The sequence below is a fragment of the Amblyomma maculatum genome, chromosome 6 (genome assembly GCF_055883805.1).
Source record: "Amblyomma maculatum isolate TAMU_Amacu chromosome 6, ASM5588380v1, whole genome shotgun sequence".
In the NCBI taxonomy this organism is placed as follows: domain Eukaryota; kingdom Metazoa; phylum Arthropoda; class Arachnida; order Ixodida; family Ixodidae; genus Amblyomma; species Amblyomma maculatum.
Genome location: NC_139349.1, coordinates 129,821,730 through 129,838,853, shown reverse-complemented (window position 1 = coordinate 129,838,853; position 17,124 = coordinate 129,821,730). Strand labels below are relative to the sequence as shown.

Below are 17,124 nucleotides of genomic sequence, written 5' to 3'. Positions count from 1 at the left end.
CCACCGCCAGTAAGCAAGAGAACCGTGCCATCAGAAACCTTGACAAGTTTGTTCTGTCAGCCTTCCGGGAGTCACCTAACAAAGAGAGGTCACACCGGTTGCTCAGGCCACTCTGTATTCTACTAGGGCAGGAACATGGGCTTCATCGTTATCGTGATCATCTTCAACTGGCTAAAGAATCCTAGTACAGGTTCTGTATAAAGTAAAGGGAAGGCAGTATTAGTGAAAAAAAAAAAAAAATTATTTCATTGTTTTACGCGTCCTCGAATAGATGTTTGCAGACACCAATTAATCCCAGCCTGAACGCCTTCATGCAGCAAAGGTTTAAGACAGCATCACCTTCCATTTACTTTTGACATTACTTGTATGTCACCGTTCGTGTCTTCGGCATTCTCGGCTTTACTGTTGGCTCTACGAAACACGAGAGTTCCGTACGTGTACATTGGCCAGCGTACCAAAGCACCTGAGCTGATGGTTTGGGACGCCACCTCAGTGACACTGACAGAAGGATCTGATGAAGACCCGAAAAAGCACAACAAGTCCTCCCTGTCTCTGTCAGATGCCTCTGTACTTGGGCCTTCAGGATGACTTCACGTCATGCTGCTGTGGCAAGCTTGTTTCCTCAGCGGGGAAGGTGCTGCACGGTCATCGCTGAGGAAATGGCGGTTTTGTGGACCAAGCGATGGTGTGATACCAGGGACGGACTCTGAGGATCCACTAGTGCCATTCCTTGCCGGAAGTGGCTGCATTTTCTGGTTCTAGCATTTGGTCCAATCAGATGACTCAAGGTCAGGGAGATAACGACACCTTCTATAACGACGCAAACTCGGAATATAGACCCTGGTCAGCTGGTGCTGGGAGCGAAGCATCTCACTGTGCAGTGAGCGAGCACTGGACTCTGTGTCCAGTGGACACTGTAACAGTGGGTGTTGCAAACAAAGAAGAAGCACTGCCGTGCTTTGGGCTGTTTATCTCTCTCTCTCTCTTTATATTTTGCAATAGGCTCCTCGCATTGGCAGCCATGGGTTCCACTCATTGGCTGGGGCATCATGGCTGTCAGTTTGCACACTGGATCATCTTCAGAGGGTCTTAAAAACTTGCGACCACACAATTTTTCTCGGTAAAGCAATCTAGCAACAGTCAATTCATCCCGGTTGTCAGGTTTATTCTGTCATCCATGTGTTGGATGTGTTATGTATTTAAAGGATTCACAGGGTCTCTGTTAAGCTTTTCTGGAAAAACATCGGTCTCATTTAAGGCCTACACCCCGCAAAAACTGCGGGGAGGAAAAATGCAGCCCTTGCATCAGTGTACTTGGTACGCCGCAAGTGTAGGGTACGATGCAGCTCCTTTGTCTAGCCGAATGGCACAGTGTATGTACGTGTATGTGCTCCTTTCCTTAGAAACATGGTGAAAGATGTGTTTTCTTGTGGTATGCCCTTTTTGTTTTGGCACACGTTGTTTAAACATTGCTCTTCTTCCCTTCCCCATTTTCATGCAGCCATCCTCGGTCTGCACAGCATGCTCAGTCAGGACCAGTACCACAATTCGGTGACCAACCGGAGACAGAGACCGGGCACGGGATTTGACTGTAAGTACTCTTCTTGTGCGACCTCCGGGGATGGCCCAGTTTCGTGGAGCAATGCACCTGACAGAGCTAAGTAGTGTTAGAACAGTGGAGAGAGTACTTTGTCAGGAAAATGCGAGCTGAGAACGGTGGGGGAGGAGTTGCAGCATTATTTTTTTTTCTTGACCTTCCATTGACAAAATGTAATTGCTTCTCTTTCTTACTGTTGTTTCTATTCTGTTACTAAGTGAAACTCCTCTGGAGTAAATCTGCTTGGATCAGCAAAAATCATTACTGTATCGGTGCTGACATGGCTTTGAAGATGCTTTCGCTAATTAGGTTGGATTTTGGTTTAGAAAATAAACACTTAGAAATATTGTTACGTGGCGACAAGCAAGAAGACGGCACAACATGGCCACAATGATTTTAATGGCTGGCCTAGCGAGAGAGCTCCTCTCGTGCCTCTGCCGATCTCATATAGGTCACGCGAGATTGAAAAAATGCTATATAAGAGCTGCTACTTCTTCAGTCGTGACTGCTGTTCTTAAGGCAGGCTAGCTTCAGCATTGTATCGAATAAAAAAAAAAAAAAGAGCAATTACGTTGCAGGTTTTTGTCCCTCATGTGACCTATAACTTTGACATCATACCCGTTGCTTGGTTATCGGAAATGTAACAAACGACGAAAGAGATTCGATTCTAAATTACTTGGCAGCCGTGGGCAAGTAGCAGCGTGGTGATTCATGTGCAAAAAAAGTGAAACCAAAAATGAGGTACCTGCACTGCTTTAGCAGAGTTCGAAAATGCTTGAGGTTTTTTGCTATTTTCTTTACCGTCATGGTATTGTGTGTGACCTGTTATATTTCACAGGGTTTTTTTTTACTGTCTTTTCTTTCATGCCGCGACTAATGTCTAGAGGAAAAATGTCAGACTTCCAGGAGCAGTATACCTTAACGTACTCATACTGTCGGGACTCTACAGTATAATGATAATAATAATAATAATAATAATAATAATAATAATAATAATAATTGATTTACAGGAAAGGAAAGGCGCAGTATCTGACACACTTGTTCTGTGAAAGGGAAAGGAGGAAGGTGGGAGAGAAAGTGGAAAGAGAGAAAGAGGAGCCATAGTGGAGGGCTGCGAATTAATTTCGACCACCTGGGGATCTTTAATGTGCACTGACATCAGTATGCATTAAATGTTTTGGTGTTGCTGATCGGAAAGCACATGTGATATGTTTTTGAGCGACTGGCGTGACAGGGAGTGAAAAATGAAGGAATGACATTTCTGTCCTATCCCGTTGCATTTACTCTGTCAGGTGCATTGGGCTGTTGGTGCAACTTGTCTGTACTACCAGCCATCCTCATGTGCTGTGCTTTTCAGCTGCTGCTGAACGGAGCAGCTTGAAAAAACGCCATATCAGAGAAACAAATTACAACGAACAGTACTCTCTATCACAAACTCTTCGCTGTGAAGGCTTGTTTGGTGATGAATCCTAACGTGCCACAAATGTCCACTGCAAAAGTTGCCCCGAAGCAAATTTTACTCCTGGTTTAGCACACTCTAGCTGATAGGCTGTCATAATTGGGTCCACTAGAAGCGAAGCATATTTTGTTTAAAAGTTATCTGCACTGCACAAATTTTGTGGTACTTTTCTATATCTGGATGTGTATCTGTATTCATTGTAATGCACTTCGACTGTGTTCTGTCTTCAACAAGCTTTTTCATTGCATCGTTTTGTCTTCAAAGGCCTGGGGCTTGGCTTCTTTGGCAAAGTCCGCGCTCTTTCGAGTTGAAAGAAGTGTTTTGAACAATGTGCTCCTCACTCGACGCCCCTTTTCTTCTCCCTCAGCCCTGGTCAAGGCATCCATGCCCAAGCCCATGCCCATGGAGCCTGACAACGACACCAACACCCACCAGACTGCCGAGAAGGTGGCCGCCAACGACCCGTCCCTCAAGACGCTCAACTGGAACAACATCAAGGTAACTATAGCGCTTCTTACACAGCATGACACATTTTTCTCACTTTCCACCTCTCCGTAAACTTGGCAACATTGAGGCTAGCCTCCGCGGAGGACATTTGTGCGAATGTCTGTGCATGCCTTTTAAAAAGTGTTACTTGCACTTGGTGAAAAAAAAAAGACATTTTGCACATGGGCATGCTGGAGTGGACCCGAGTTTCGAAGCTGCGCTGCAATTAATAAACGCGTTCCTTATAATTCTCGTAATCCCCTTCCCGTGTCATTTCAACCTCTTGCCGTACTTGTATACTCGAATTACATTTGCTGTGTCATGGGAATTGTGAGGAGGAGTGTCTCGGAAATGCCTCGTTGGAAAAGGTGCAGTTCCGTCATGTGAACTTTTTCATACTTAGCAGTATGTTAGGCACAGTGTACTAGTCACGTGGACTGAAAAGGGAAAGTTTCAGAGAAACAACTTGTGCAAAACACGGTTCAGGAACAATCCCGACCGCCGGCGGCTGCGTTTTGATGGAGGCGAAACGAAGTGGTGTCTGTTCCCCAAGTGGTCGAAACTCCAGAGCCCTCCACTACAGCTCCCCTTTCTCTCTTTCCGCCTTCTCCCTTCCCTTAGGGCATGGTCCAGGCGTCCACAGCAGTGCGACAGATACTGCGCCTTCTTGCACCTATTAAAGAAATATGATCCCGTAGGAAATAATTCTTGGTATAATGCCAGTTTGGAACAAGACTGGCGGAACTGTAAAATTTCTTTGAACTTTTCTTTTTTTGTTCCAGAACATCCGAAGAGAAGACTTCAAGAAGCTTTTCGAAGGCCTTAAGAAGAACACAAACCTTGAATCCCTTTCACTAGCAAACACTGATCTCACGGACAGCTTAGTCAAGGTAAGCTGCAAAAGGCATCTGTGTCTAGCACCGGAAAAAAATAAAAAATGGTTGCTATAGCGTATAATTAAGACTAAAATTGGTCGCAAAATTTGTGCTTTGAGGGTCATTTCGAAACAGGGCTATTGAAAGGCCTTTCTTTCTCGCCTGTGTCACTGATGAGGCAAAATGTCAACTGATGATGGATTTTTTATGCTAGGCTTGCTTTCGCTCTGTTTGCTCACTGGTTTTTGACAAGGATCATGGTATCGCGATGACTGTCTCCCCTTTTCTTCCCTTGGAAAGGGAACCATTTTTCCTTTTTGTTTCAATGTGGCGGGCAGTTGGGCTGTTAGCTCGTCAGCTTTAATGGGGAATGCAGTCATTCTGTTAGGCAAACACTGTCAAATAAATCGAGGCAGATTCTTCACTCAGTTAATTATTTCTCTCATTAATTAGCAACTCGGCAGTTTATAGGCAGAGTGCAAATAGCTATTTTCGTGCTGTGTATGTAGAAAACGAGTCAGAAGAGTCACTGTCGCTTCAATGTTAACTGATGATGCTGCACACTTTTCTCTCTTTTTTTTTTTTTTTTTTGTGCTTGTAAATTTTAGTAACCATATTCAATTTTAAATACGAATATAGATGGCTAATCTTGTGTATAGCTTAGGAATGAGAAACAGGGAGCTTGCCTTTTCTTTTTTTGTTTTGCACACTGCTTTCTTGGTGCATTTAACTTGCCTAGTGGTTTCAGTTTGTTCGTAAGCACTGGCCCTTAGTAATGGATGTGAATATGAATAAAGCCATATCTCCATACACACATACAATAATAGAGTTTGCTAATATGGGGCATTGTTGCACCCTTTTTTCTCTCTTTTTTTGTGCATGGAAATTTTATTACCCACATGCTTTTTTATATATGAATGTAGATTTCTAATTTTGTGTATGAATTTAAGGTGAACGAAAAGAGGTCAGCTTAAATTGGGGACCATACAGAGAGGTGTGGATCGAAAAATGGTAGTGGTAACGTTAAGAGATAAGAAGCGTACAGAGTAGGTCAGAGAAATAATTCAAGTTAATGACATTCTAAGCGGAAATCAAGAAGAAGAAATGGGATGGGCAGGACATGTTGTTCGAAGAGAGGATAACTGATGGTCGCTTAGTGTAACAAATTGGATTCCAAGGGAAGGAAAGCGTAGCAGGGGGCAGAAGGAAATTAGGTGGGCGGATGAGATCAAGAAGTTCGCAGGGGTCAAGTGGATGCAGCTAGCACAGGACCAGGTTAATTGGAGGAATATGGGAGAGGTCTTTGCTCTGCAGTGGGTATAGTCAGGGTATAGTCAGTCGGTAATAGAAACTAAGTTTCTATTACCGAATATACTCGTTAAAGAGCCGGGCTCTCTCTTGGTGGCCCGTAATTTGAAAACAGAAGAAGAAAGTTGGCCAGAAAAAGTTTTCATGCATGCGCAATTTTGGCCGTGTTCTTCATTCCGCTGGGAGATACTAATTGACGATAACTGTCGATGAAACTTGTGATCGTGAGCGCGTCGTCCGACAAGCCAGAACCGGCTTGCAAGCGCGGACACGCTGTGCTTCAGCGTCACTGGCTTGTCCTGTGCACTCTGCATGTACCAGAAAGGACAAAACGTTAGATCGCGCAAAAGCCGAAATTGGAATGCACCCACGTGAGTAACGTGTTTTTGTGTGGCAACACCCTCCTCACCAGGCTAGGGCACCGGTGGTGTTCGCCTTGTAGTAGCGTGCCGCTTGCCTGTTGCTGCTAGGCCTAACATCTTTAGCATCGAAGCCACAGAGAAGGTACCTTGAACTTATTCGCAGAATCATAAAATGTCTCAGCATAACCTCGCATTGAAATGAACCTAAATTGATTTCCACAAGGTTTTCGATGGTGATGCTTGTGGAAAAGCAACCCAAACGTGTAGGCCACCCCACACCAGCGGCCATGCATTGCGCATGTGGAGCACTGCTCCAAACCTTTAACTCAACCACCACAAGCATAGTGTCTTAGGAGAATCTTAGCAACCTAGGATCACTTGACACTTGTCACTAAAGTGATGCATTAGTCTCGCATTTCCTACGAACCTTTCTGCCTCCGGGCATTTAGCTCACGCCGATCATCAGGTGCATGTTGTATACTATCATCCATTGTTGTAGTACATTTTGTACTAAATGCACCGAGTCGACACGGTAGTCGGAAAAACTTCAACAGAAAAATGCCAGTAATCCCATAGAAATGCGAAGAAAGAAAGTCTGGCCCTCCTGAACTTGCCAGCGAACTATCTGCGCAGTTTAGTTAACGGTGTTGTTCTGAGTGCACTTATCCTTCTTGGACTAGTTTGGGACACCACTGCAACCTGGTGTTAGTTCCGTGATGACCACCAAACAAAAACAGATGACCGTGCAATGCGAGGAAGTGTGCAGATCTCCTTGCCTAAGAGTGGTGGGTTGTTATCATGTGCAGCGCCTCGTTGAAGCCGTCCGGCAGAACAAGACGCTGAAGTCCCTCAACGTTGAGTCCAACTACATCAGCGGCCCAGTCATCAAGGACCTGGTGGAAGCCGCCAACACTCAGCAGTCTCTCGAAGAGCTCAGGGCATCGAATCAGGTGGGCGTCATTATTTTTTATGCACCACTTTCCATTGGCTCCTCTTTACATATGAGCTCAGTTTGAAATGGAATCTGAGTAGGGCGCTTGGTGTCCGCACCATTTGAGGAAAATCTGCAATCTCTGTTAGGAGTGGTTGAGTGCTCGAAGCATATGGCCTTGGGCTGCTGTGTGAGGAGAACCGTGTGGAAACATGAGGAGATAATTTTTTACATGCACGATTACTAGTCTTTATACTACTGCCAGTCACAGCAGCTGCTGTAACGATCGTGAGCAACCCTCTGTGGCTGCTTCCAGGTACAGAGGCAGCTGTTTGATGTGGAAGTCGAGATTGTCTCAAAGCAGATAGGCCAGGAAACAAAAGCGATGAAGGATATGTGTGCACTGCGAATGAAAAACGCCGTAAAAACATGAGATTTGTAGCACATTTCGCAAACGGCCATTGGAGAAATCCAAGGTCAAGAACAAGAAAGAGCAAGGTGAAGAGCAAAAATCGGACGACAGAGTGCCAGTCGAATTGCTATTTTGAAGCGAAGGGCAGCAACTTAAGCTAAGGAGTGCAGGGCAAACCAAATTTTCTTTTTCAAAACTGACTTTCTCCCTCAGTTAATATCAAGTTTATACTACTATACTCGCGGACAAGTTTTTCTGGCTATGGAGTCAAGGCTACGGGGAACGGAGCTTTCCTCATGGTGTTACCACACCATGTAGTCCTGGCATATCCGGCCTCAGGTACGATTTCGGTTTCAGTTCCGCCATTACTTGAAATAATGGCTTCCTAGCCTCCAACTATGCAAAAATGTCTTTCTGTACACTACTTAAGGTCTAAGTGAAAGCATATTCGTGGTTAATGAATATCACGTGCTATGTACGTTGCCAAAACAAGCGCATTGCAAAAGCGCGCGAAAACCGTCGGGTAGACGCAGCAGCAGCCGAGGTATGCTTCGGGAGACTCCCGGCAAATGGCGCAACCATCCCGTTTGCACGGTGTCACGTACTGATTTTAAAATGCGCTACACTAACATTGTGCTGGCCTATATTGCAGTGCAATCTTAATGTAATAACAGCGTAGGCATTTCTGTAATGATATATTAATCCAGAAGATGGTCCGCATAATTTATCAAGCGACTATATTCTGCACAGTGAGCTGATGCATTTTGGCTCTGTAGCTTGAGCTGTATAGGCACAAAAACTTGTCCGGGAGTATATAAGCATCTTAACAGTATTCAGCTGCACATCTCCTCTGTCTATTTCTCTGATGCAGTGCACGTTTTTAGTCGAGATTGTTACTTTACTGTGAGCTATTGGAGTCTAATAGTGTTTGAGACATGATTCTGTAAGGGGCATGTACCGAGTGCTGGCTGCGTGATTTTTTGAGGCAATGCGAATGGTAGTGCATTCATTGAGATTGTCGTCGTCACGAGCATGACATGTTAAGTGCTCTTTGAGTTCAGTGACAGACCATGGAAGTGATGTCTTGTGTAGAACGGTGCGTCATGGATAAAGGAACAAGTGAGTCGTAATAGAGCTGCTCAAGAAGTGACAGAAATCTTTCCGAGGCCACTATAACTTCCTACATATGGCAAATTCCAATGGTCGCCCTGTTTAAAAGCAAAGTGAACCTTGCACTGAGACTTAATTAGCTCACAGAGCTACAGAAGCAGAAGCATGACATGTTCAATGATCCACATGCAAAAGAGCGAGGTTGGGAGATCTCTACAGCTAGGAACTAGATTGAGACAGCAGGCTTAGTTTCTGCTCTTGGTGACCGTGCTTTTTGCCCTTTTTTTGTCTCCAGAGGCCCATGATCCTTGGAAACAAGATCGAGATGGAGATTGCACGACTGGTGGAGAAGAACCGAACCCTGCTTCGGTTGGGCATCTCGTTTGACGTTCCCGACGCACGCATGAGGATCACGCAACACCTGCAGAACAACTATGACCGCTGTGAGTAATGGCTGCCTCTATGGGAGCACACAGCACAGTTTGTGCTGCACTTTACGGCTAAAAGGCGTCGGATGTGTTTTGGATGTGTTTTGAATATTGTCGAATTCCAGCGAGTGCAGGTCACCTCTTGGAATGTCAGTCTGGCAGTGCATCAGTACACCACTAAGCGGAGTGTAGTTTGAAGTGGACCTTTTTTCCGTAATGTACCGTACATGTGTCTAACCTCCTCTCCCACTCTTTCTCCAAAGCAAAGCATGCTACGCTTCTTTGCTCACGACCGATGCTTGCCTCGAACAGTGACGCAACAAACTGCTGCAATACGTCAGATGCAGTGCTCGTGTCTTCCGAGCTCACCTAGGTGCGCGCTATGGTTCTGCCCTGAAGAAATGAGGTGTGGTCGGTTCACCAGTGTCCCCGTTTCCGAGGAAATGACGTGCATTTCAAAATTTCACAATGGAACCGATTCGCGCACAATTTAGGGATTTTCTTTTTTAGTCACACGTGAAGCTTTGTGCATAGCATTGGGAGCAGACACTGGCGAGAAGCATGCACAGTCTAACACTATTTGAAGGTTATCACTTCTGTTCCGACTCGACAGTCCAAAAATTGTTTCCTGGCATAACTGTTGCTTAGTAAGCAACAAACATCATGGTGTAAGATAGTGCGATCCTTCAGCTACCCAAACTTATGTATTTATTGCTACATTCTTGCAAAATAAACTGCATTTGAGCATTGTAATTCGAGTAGGTTAGAACTAAAGTGATCACCTTGAAATCGCGTTAGACTGTACTTCATGTGGTGCAGCCGAAATTGCTGTAGGCCCCACAAATATGTTGACTTCGCGTACAGGTCAGTCCGCCAATTTCAGGTGGCTGTCCGCGGCAAAAAAATGGCGACTTATACGTGGCAGTATGCGATAATTGCGTATTGTACAGGAGATTTTTCTGCTGCACAGGGAAGCCGACAGTCTGTGTGCGTAGACTGGGGCGGTATTACAGAACTACGTTCAGTTTGCGTTCATTTTGGAACGCTGTGCGATTGGTTGGAAGCACCTGTGCTCAAAGCCTCAAAACTGAACGCTTTTACGTCACGGCCCCCTCTTCCGAACACTAAACTCCACACTGGAAGTGTGTATCAGGTGACTTAAAAGCTTTCAGTTTGTGTTCACTTTCTGTAATACCGGCCCTGGCGTCCCTATCTTCATCATCAGCAGCAGCAGCAGTAGCAGCCAGACTATACCCACTGCAGAGCGAAGGCCTCTCCCATTTTCCTCCAATTAACCCGATCCTGTGCTAGCTGCATCTATTTGACCCCTGCAAACTTCTTAACCTCAACCTCCCGCCTGACTTTCTGCCGTCCCCTGCTACGCTTTCCTTCCCTTGGAATCCAATTTGTGACCCTAAGTGACCATCGGTTATCCTCTTTTCGCACTACATGCCCTGCCCATGCCCATTTCTTCTTCTTGATTTCCACTAGAATGTCAGTAACTTGAGTTATTTCTTTGACCCACGCTGCACGCTTCCTATCTCTTAATGTTACTCCTAACCTTTTTTGTTCCATAGCCCTCTGCATTGTCCTCAATCTAAGTAGAACCCTTTTCGTTAGCCTCCATGTTTCAGCCCCATAGGTGAGTACCGGTAGAATGCAACTGTTATACACTTACTTCTTGAGTGATACCGGTAAGCTGCTAATCATAATCTTTGAGTACCTTCCAAATGCACTCCATCCCAATTTTATTCTCCAAGTTATTTCGTGATCCGGATCTGCGGTTACTACCTGTCCTAAGTAGACATATTCGCCTACCACTTCCAGCACTTCACTACCCTATTGTAAAATGCCGTTCTTTTCCAAGGCTGTTCGACATTACCTTAGTCTTTTCATATTAATCTTAAGACCTACTTTTTCTGCTTCTTCTGTTTAGATCATTAATCATTAGTTGCAGTTGGTCTTCTGAGTTACTTAACAAGGCAATGTCATCAGCGAATCGCAGATTACCAATATATTCTTCATCAACCCTTATCCCTAACTGCTCCCATTCCATGTCTTTGAGTACATCCTCTAAGCAGGCTGTAAATAGCACTGGGGAGATGGCGCCTCCTTGCCTAATACCTTTCTTAATTGGAATTTTATCACTTTCTTTATGCAGAGATATGGTTGCTGTGCAGCCACTATAGATCCCGTCCCTACCTGTGTCCTTGTCTGCAGATGTCTTTCTTCTTTAATGGTGTTCAGAAGCAGCGGTCATCATTCATTTCCTGCGGCAGTGATGGTGCACTGCACTCACCGATCCTCACGCCAGCCTGGCGTATCCATTCTCCCAATCTCACTAACAAAATCCAGTGAAGCCTTATTACCAGAAAGCTGACAAGTTACATACTGAAGTCCATTTTGAAGGCACGCCATTCTCATACAGTTGAATCCCGCTATAACGAAATTCACGGTGCACGAAAAAAAATTCGTTCTCGCGGAACTTCGTTATCGCAAAAATTTGACGTGAAACGCAGAAAGAATTGCCCAAGCAGCAGCAAAGGCGTTTAATGCCAAAAATCTGTAAGCTTGGTTTGCTTACGCTTCACGGCGAGCAACGCCGTCACGCGATTTTCGCACTCGGTCAGCAAACCCATTGCAACATCGTCGTCTCGGACAGCAACGAAATTCCTGATGACATCAAAAGCGTCCATCACCTGTACGGCGGTTGCCGCAGCCGGCGCTTCCTGTACGTCGTCGTCTTCTTCATCGGAAGAGTCCTTATCATTCCGGGCAGCTTTTATGATCTGCTCATCACTCACATCTTCGTGAACAACAACACAAGCGTCAGCGCCGATGTATTCGTCGAGCTCGAGATTAGGCGGCACGGTTCCTATTTCTCCCAGCGTTTTCCAGGCGGCCGCGATCCCCGGAGCCGGTGACGCCTCTTCGTCGTCGTCTGTAACGCCTGGTGTTAGGCCAGCAGAGTGTACGGGTCGACCTTCGGCAAATCCGGCGTGCCTGAAACAGTTCACAATTACTGAGCGCCCCAGTGTGCTCCAGGCAGCAGACATAATCTGCAGTGCCACGTACAAGTCCACCTTCGTGTCTCGGCCGGTTTCAGTGTTAAAAAGCAGCCGCTGAATTAACCTCCCGCGGTAAGCGCGCTTCAGGCTAAGAATCACGCCCTGATCGAGAGGCTGTAAGACAGACGTGCAATTGGGAGGGAAAAACCTCAGCTCCGTGTTAGTGAGCTTGACTTCGTCGGAGTGATGCGCTGAACAATTGTCCAAAAGCAAGCAAACTTTACGGCCCTGCCGCTTCATGTCGCGGTCGAATGCCATCATCCACTCGGTGAAAATAGCGCGGGTCATCCATGACTTGTTGTTCGCCTTGTACTGCACAGGTAGGCTACGAGTTCCCTTAAAACAGCGCGGCTTGGCACTTTTGCCTATGACTAACGGCGGACGCTTGTCCGAGCCATCCATGTTTGTGCAAAGCAGCACTGTGATGCGTTTTTTGCTGTGTTTGCCGCCGTGACAGCGCTGCCCCTTGAAGTCGAGCGTCCTAGCCGGCAACATCTCGTAGAATAGCCCGGTCTCGTCGGCGTTGTAAATGTCTGCAGGCGCGAAGTTGCTTAAAATTCCGGCCATGTTACTCGCCTTCCAAGCAGCTGCTCCGTCCACGTCTGCTGACATTGACTCGCCGCACAACACTTTTCCAACGATGTTATGGCGGGCCTTGAAACGGTTTAGCCAGCCAATGCTGGCTTTAAAATCATCAATGCCAAGTAGGCATGCATAGTTCAAGGCTTTCTGCTGGACGATGCTTCCGGACAGGGGGACGTTGCTGGCTCGTGCTTCCACAAACCACGCATGCACTGCTTTGTCCAACTCTTCATGGAGGGGCCGCGTCACCTTTTTGTGCTTCGAGGATGTGCCTGAAGCAAGTGCCATTCTCACGCTGTCCTTATTGCCTAGAATCGTTGACAGCGAACTTGCAGGAATTCCGAAGTCTTCAGCAATTGCCGCTTTCTTCCTTCCGCTTTCTGCTTGGGCGATTATTTGAGCTTTTTGCTCAAGGGAAAGAGTTTTGCGTTTTTTCACTTGCGTTGCCATCGTGTCCTGCGGATGAAAACTCGTCGTTGTCGAAGAGAAAGGCAGCGAGTGAACAACGCGACCACGACACAAAGCCAAAATGGCGGAACTGCAATCACGTGATTTCATGCCTTATGTGGCTTTGGATTTGACTTGGACTTCTCGCCAATAAAACTAGTTTCGGTTTCGATTTTGAACGCGAAAATTTCGTTGAAGCGGAAACGCTCTGCAAAAATGGTTCGTTGTGCAGAGAAATTTAGGCCATTAATTCTTATAGGATACTCGCGGGGAATAAAAAATTATTCGTTGTCGCGGAAATTTCGTTGTGGCGGTATTCGTTGTGGCGGGATTCAACTGTAACAGCATTACTAAGTTGTTAAAAACGTCCAGTTTGACTCGAGTCTTCCTTTGGCTCGTAGCACAGTTTACAGTTTGTGTGTTTTTGAACTTTCTGTGGTTTGTGGCGGCCAAGTTTTGCGACACATTTTGCAGGGTGTTGAAGAATGATGTCCAGTTTGTCGTCGAAGTTGAAAACATGTTCTAGGAGCTGTTCTTTGAAAGTTAGACGCTCAAACCCTGCTCGAGGCGGCCGAAACAGTATGGCAGTTGTTGAGGTTCCGCAGGAACCATTTTCCTTGTTGCTGAAATTCTAGTGAATGAAAATAAATCTGTGGGTGCAAAGAGCAAGCGTGACTGCTCAACAGTGAGCTGATATTGAAAGTATGTTTCCATTAGACTACTAGTTGAAGTTGCAGGCTGATATTCGTTACATCATCCGAGTTAAAGTCAAAGCTTATGCAGTCGTCTTCAGACTCATTTTTGCTGCTACTGTCATCAAAAAAATCTTTAGTAGAAGCATCAGATTCAAGAGAATGACACCAAATTCGTAGTGACTCTCGAGGCAAGCTCAGCGCCGTTTTTGTTAACACACGGCCATGTCATGCCCACGCTATGGCCCTTTCTGCCTGTCCCCCCACCCCCTTCCCCGTATTTGCTGTATTTGCGTTGTCCTAAGCGTGGAAAAGGTTTAGTAACAAATCTGGTTCATAGAAGGCGATGAAGTGTAGTAGAAGTCATGTTACCGCGGGAATGGGCTCCTCGATTGTTGGCGTTCTTTGATGCTTTGCCCCTATGCACCTAGACACCGCAGGAAAGCAACTGTGGCGAGCGAACGTGGCTGATCACTCTTTCATGCGCGCTCATTAGCACATGTCCGTTGGAGCGCAAAATGTATTATACGACCACAATTTATCGAAATTTCGAACATAGTAACCGGGAAATTGTGTTATCCAGGAACGCATTAACTGGGAGACAGATAGTGTAACCCTATGGGAAATGTTTTACTGCACGTGATTTTGAGCGTACGAAATGGGAAATCATATGAACAGAGAACATACCACTGAGGCTCTACTGTAGTTGAAGTCATAAACTGGTTGTCACCTGAATCGCCATTGGAGCTGAGGTCAAGCTTCATAAAGTGGTCTTCGGACCTCCTAGTAGCGCTGCAAAATTTGTAGTAGAAGCAGCAGGATCGCGCAAATGATGCCGAATTCGTAACGAGCTCGGTGCCAGAAATGTTAGCTACCTTACAGTGTCATGCTCCCTCGCAGTTTTGCTTTTCGTCAGTAACTAGTGTTGTCAGCATTTCAAGACTGTGGCTCATAATGAGGAATAGCATAAATCAACAGAAAGACAAGGAAAAGCGTTAACTCGCAACTAACTCAACTGCGCTGTCCTCGTTCTTTTTGTCCGTCTTAGTGTTCATATGTGTGTTCTTCATCACAAACATTAACCAACTTGCCCAATTATCAATATTGTTAAAGAAGGTTGTTGCATGCCGTGTTTTGTTTTTTCCATTCCAGTGCGGCTGAGGCGTAACGCTTCGAGCAGCACCATCGCTGCCTAGGGAGCCTCTTCGTCGTCCGTCTTTCCTGATTTACGTGCTGTTTCTGTTTTGTTTTTTTTTCTCTGTAAACTTTATATGCTAGAGGCAAAAGGCAGAGCTGCCCTTTGCCACCACAACAGCAGAAGCAGCAACAGTGTCCTTAATTTTTTTTTTTTTTGGTGTGTGCAAGTGTTGAAACTCCTCCTGCTGTCCCTTGATTGTGACACCAAGTGTACAGCCAGCAGTGAAGATCCCCTGGTGCATTTTTCTTTGTCTTTTTTTTTGCCTCTCCCGTCTCGCTTTTTGCTGGAAAAAAAAAGACTTCGTGGTATTGAAGGAGCTTCGCAAAGGGTACGCAGTGTTGCAATGTTCATAATGCAGGGCCGAGTTTTTTTTATAGTTTTCAGATACTAAAGACGACTTATGGTTGCCACTCTTTTGAGTAGGAGGCAAGCTGATGCAAGAGTGATGGACTGGTCTGGTCCTTTTTTTATGGACCACGTGCTGGCAGATTGCAAGCGAGTGCCTCGGCGTCAGACGTTTTTTTTTCTGCGGTCAGTCTGTTATAGACTGTGATTTCTGCGGACTGACGTTAAACAGTGTTCATTTTGTTTTAGTCCTGGGCTGTGTACTAGAGGTCTTGGAATGGCTCGTCTTTATGCCGCGAAGCTCGAGGAGCTATGCATGTAACTTATATTATTCAGAGAATGGGAGGACCCAATTCACAAAGTTGACGAGGGATGAATTGCAACTGGTATACGGCAGATTGCTACCAAGTCAGACAGAATGCCATCTTCAAGTGCACCACCTAACTGTGCCAGCAAAGCACACATTTAGGGAAAACAGTCAAGCTTAATCCTGCAGTGCGCACCACACTGACTTGTAAGCAATCCACTGTACAGATTAAAAAGTGGAGTTGTGTGCTGAAGTGCTAAAAAGGAGGTCTCTGTCCTGAGGCTTAGGCTCCCCTCTCCCCTCTATTTTAGAGAGTTACTGCATGTGTAGGCTTTTGTAGAGACTTATGTTGCAGATTGTACATTGTTTTTCACATCAACACTCATTTTCTTCATGTAGCGCGACTCATCACACAGTGGTGTGTGTTGCGACCTCATCTCCACCACATCTCTAGACCGGTGCTTATCTTTCTTTCATCGTCGGTGACAGCGTTTCCTCATCCTCAGTCGGCATTGTTTTTCTTTGTCCTAGAGGAAGGAAAGGCTGTGCCTGTTGTCCACTCTGCCATTTTGCTCTGTGACGATGAGAAAAACTGAATCGGAAAAGCTCACACACCGAGGCTGTTGGTGCCTCGGTCTCACGTCGCACCGGTCCGTCATGCTTTACCGCTCTGGCACTGCCTCTAGTATGCCTGACTTTTTTTTTTTCTTTTGTTGTTTGTTTCACTTCGTTACCACCGTGTACAGGCGACATCGGAGGTTATATGAAACGTCTGCACCTCTGCGCATTAAGCAAAAGACGTGCGTGTTCCATACGTCCATCGTTACAACAACTTTTGTGTACAGGATTTAATTTTCATGGAAGTTAGATAATTGGTTGCCTTACTTTGATTTTCTTACATTTTGTTGTTGTTTTTTTGTAAGAAAGACTTGTCTACATTCTATGAATCGTTGAGTGTGTGACTGCATCACTTTATGATGACAAGCCTGGAAACTGCGTCAGCACATCTTGGTGAAAATGAAGTGCGGAGACATTATCGTTTAAGCGTCAAAAGGTGGTTGTGGGACAATCTCAACATCACCGCTGGACTTGCAACTTGTGTTTGCAAACTCTGTAGCATGCCCAAGGGTTCGAGCATGTTGCGTTACAGCCAAGGCTGACGCCCACATTTCATGCAGAGAACCTTGTTTTTCAGTAAGCTGTACATAAGTGCATTGTTTTCTTTTGTTGCCACTTCTGACAGCTTTTTCTTTTTTTTTTACGTTGATTACTGTGCTGATATTTTTGTATCAGTTGCTTTTAATTTGCAGGGTTTGGCGATTTAGTGGTGGGAGTGCTTTTCACAAATGCCTGTGCTAGATGTTTTGGGAGTTTGTGTGGTGCTGCCAAGAGCGGACACAATCCTTGCTTTTTTTTTCTTGTTCACCATGCACCACATATATTCAGTGCTCACAGCCACGTCTTGAGCTTCTACCATGCTATTTGTGTATACCTTGAGTAATAAACGAGTAAATGAG

The 17,124-nt window shown here is 45.6% G+C and overlaps 1 protein-coding gene across 2 annotated transcripts in view; it reads left to right on the top strand.

Annotated features, from left to right (window-relative positions):
- The window catches only part of tmod (tropomodulin), a 30,184-nt gene extending 13,060 nt beyond the window's left edge, over positions 1-17,124 (top strand). For both annotated transcript variants that reach the window (XM_084607381.1, XM_084607382.1), the window contains 6 exons: positions 1,502-1,591; positions 3,424-3,554; positions 4,325-4,432; positions 6,894-7,037; positions 8,836-8,983; positions 14,910-17,124. In XM_084607381.1, coding sequence (XP_084463507.1) covers positions 1,502-1,591; positions 3,424-3,554; positions 4,325-4,432; positions 6,894-7,037; positions 8,836-8,983; positions 14,910-14,953 — 665 coding nt within the window. In that variant the 3' untranslated portion in view covers positions 14,954-17,124. The remainder of the gene's footprint in view (positions 1-1,501; positions 1,592-3,423; positions 3,555-4,324; positions 4,433-6,893; positions 7,038-8,835; positions 8,984-14,909) is intronic.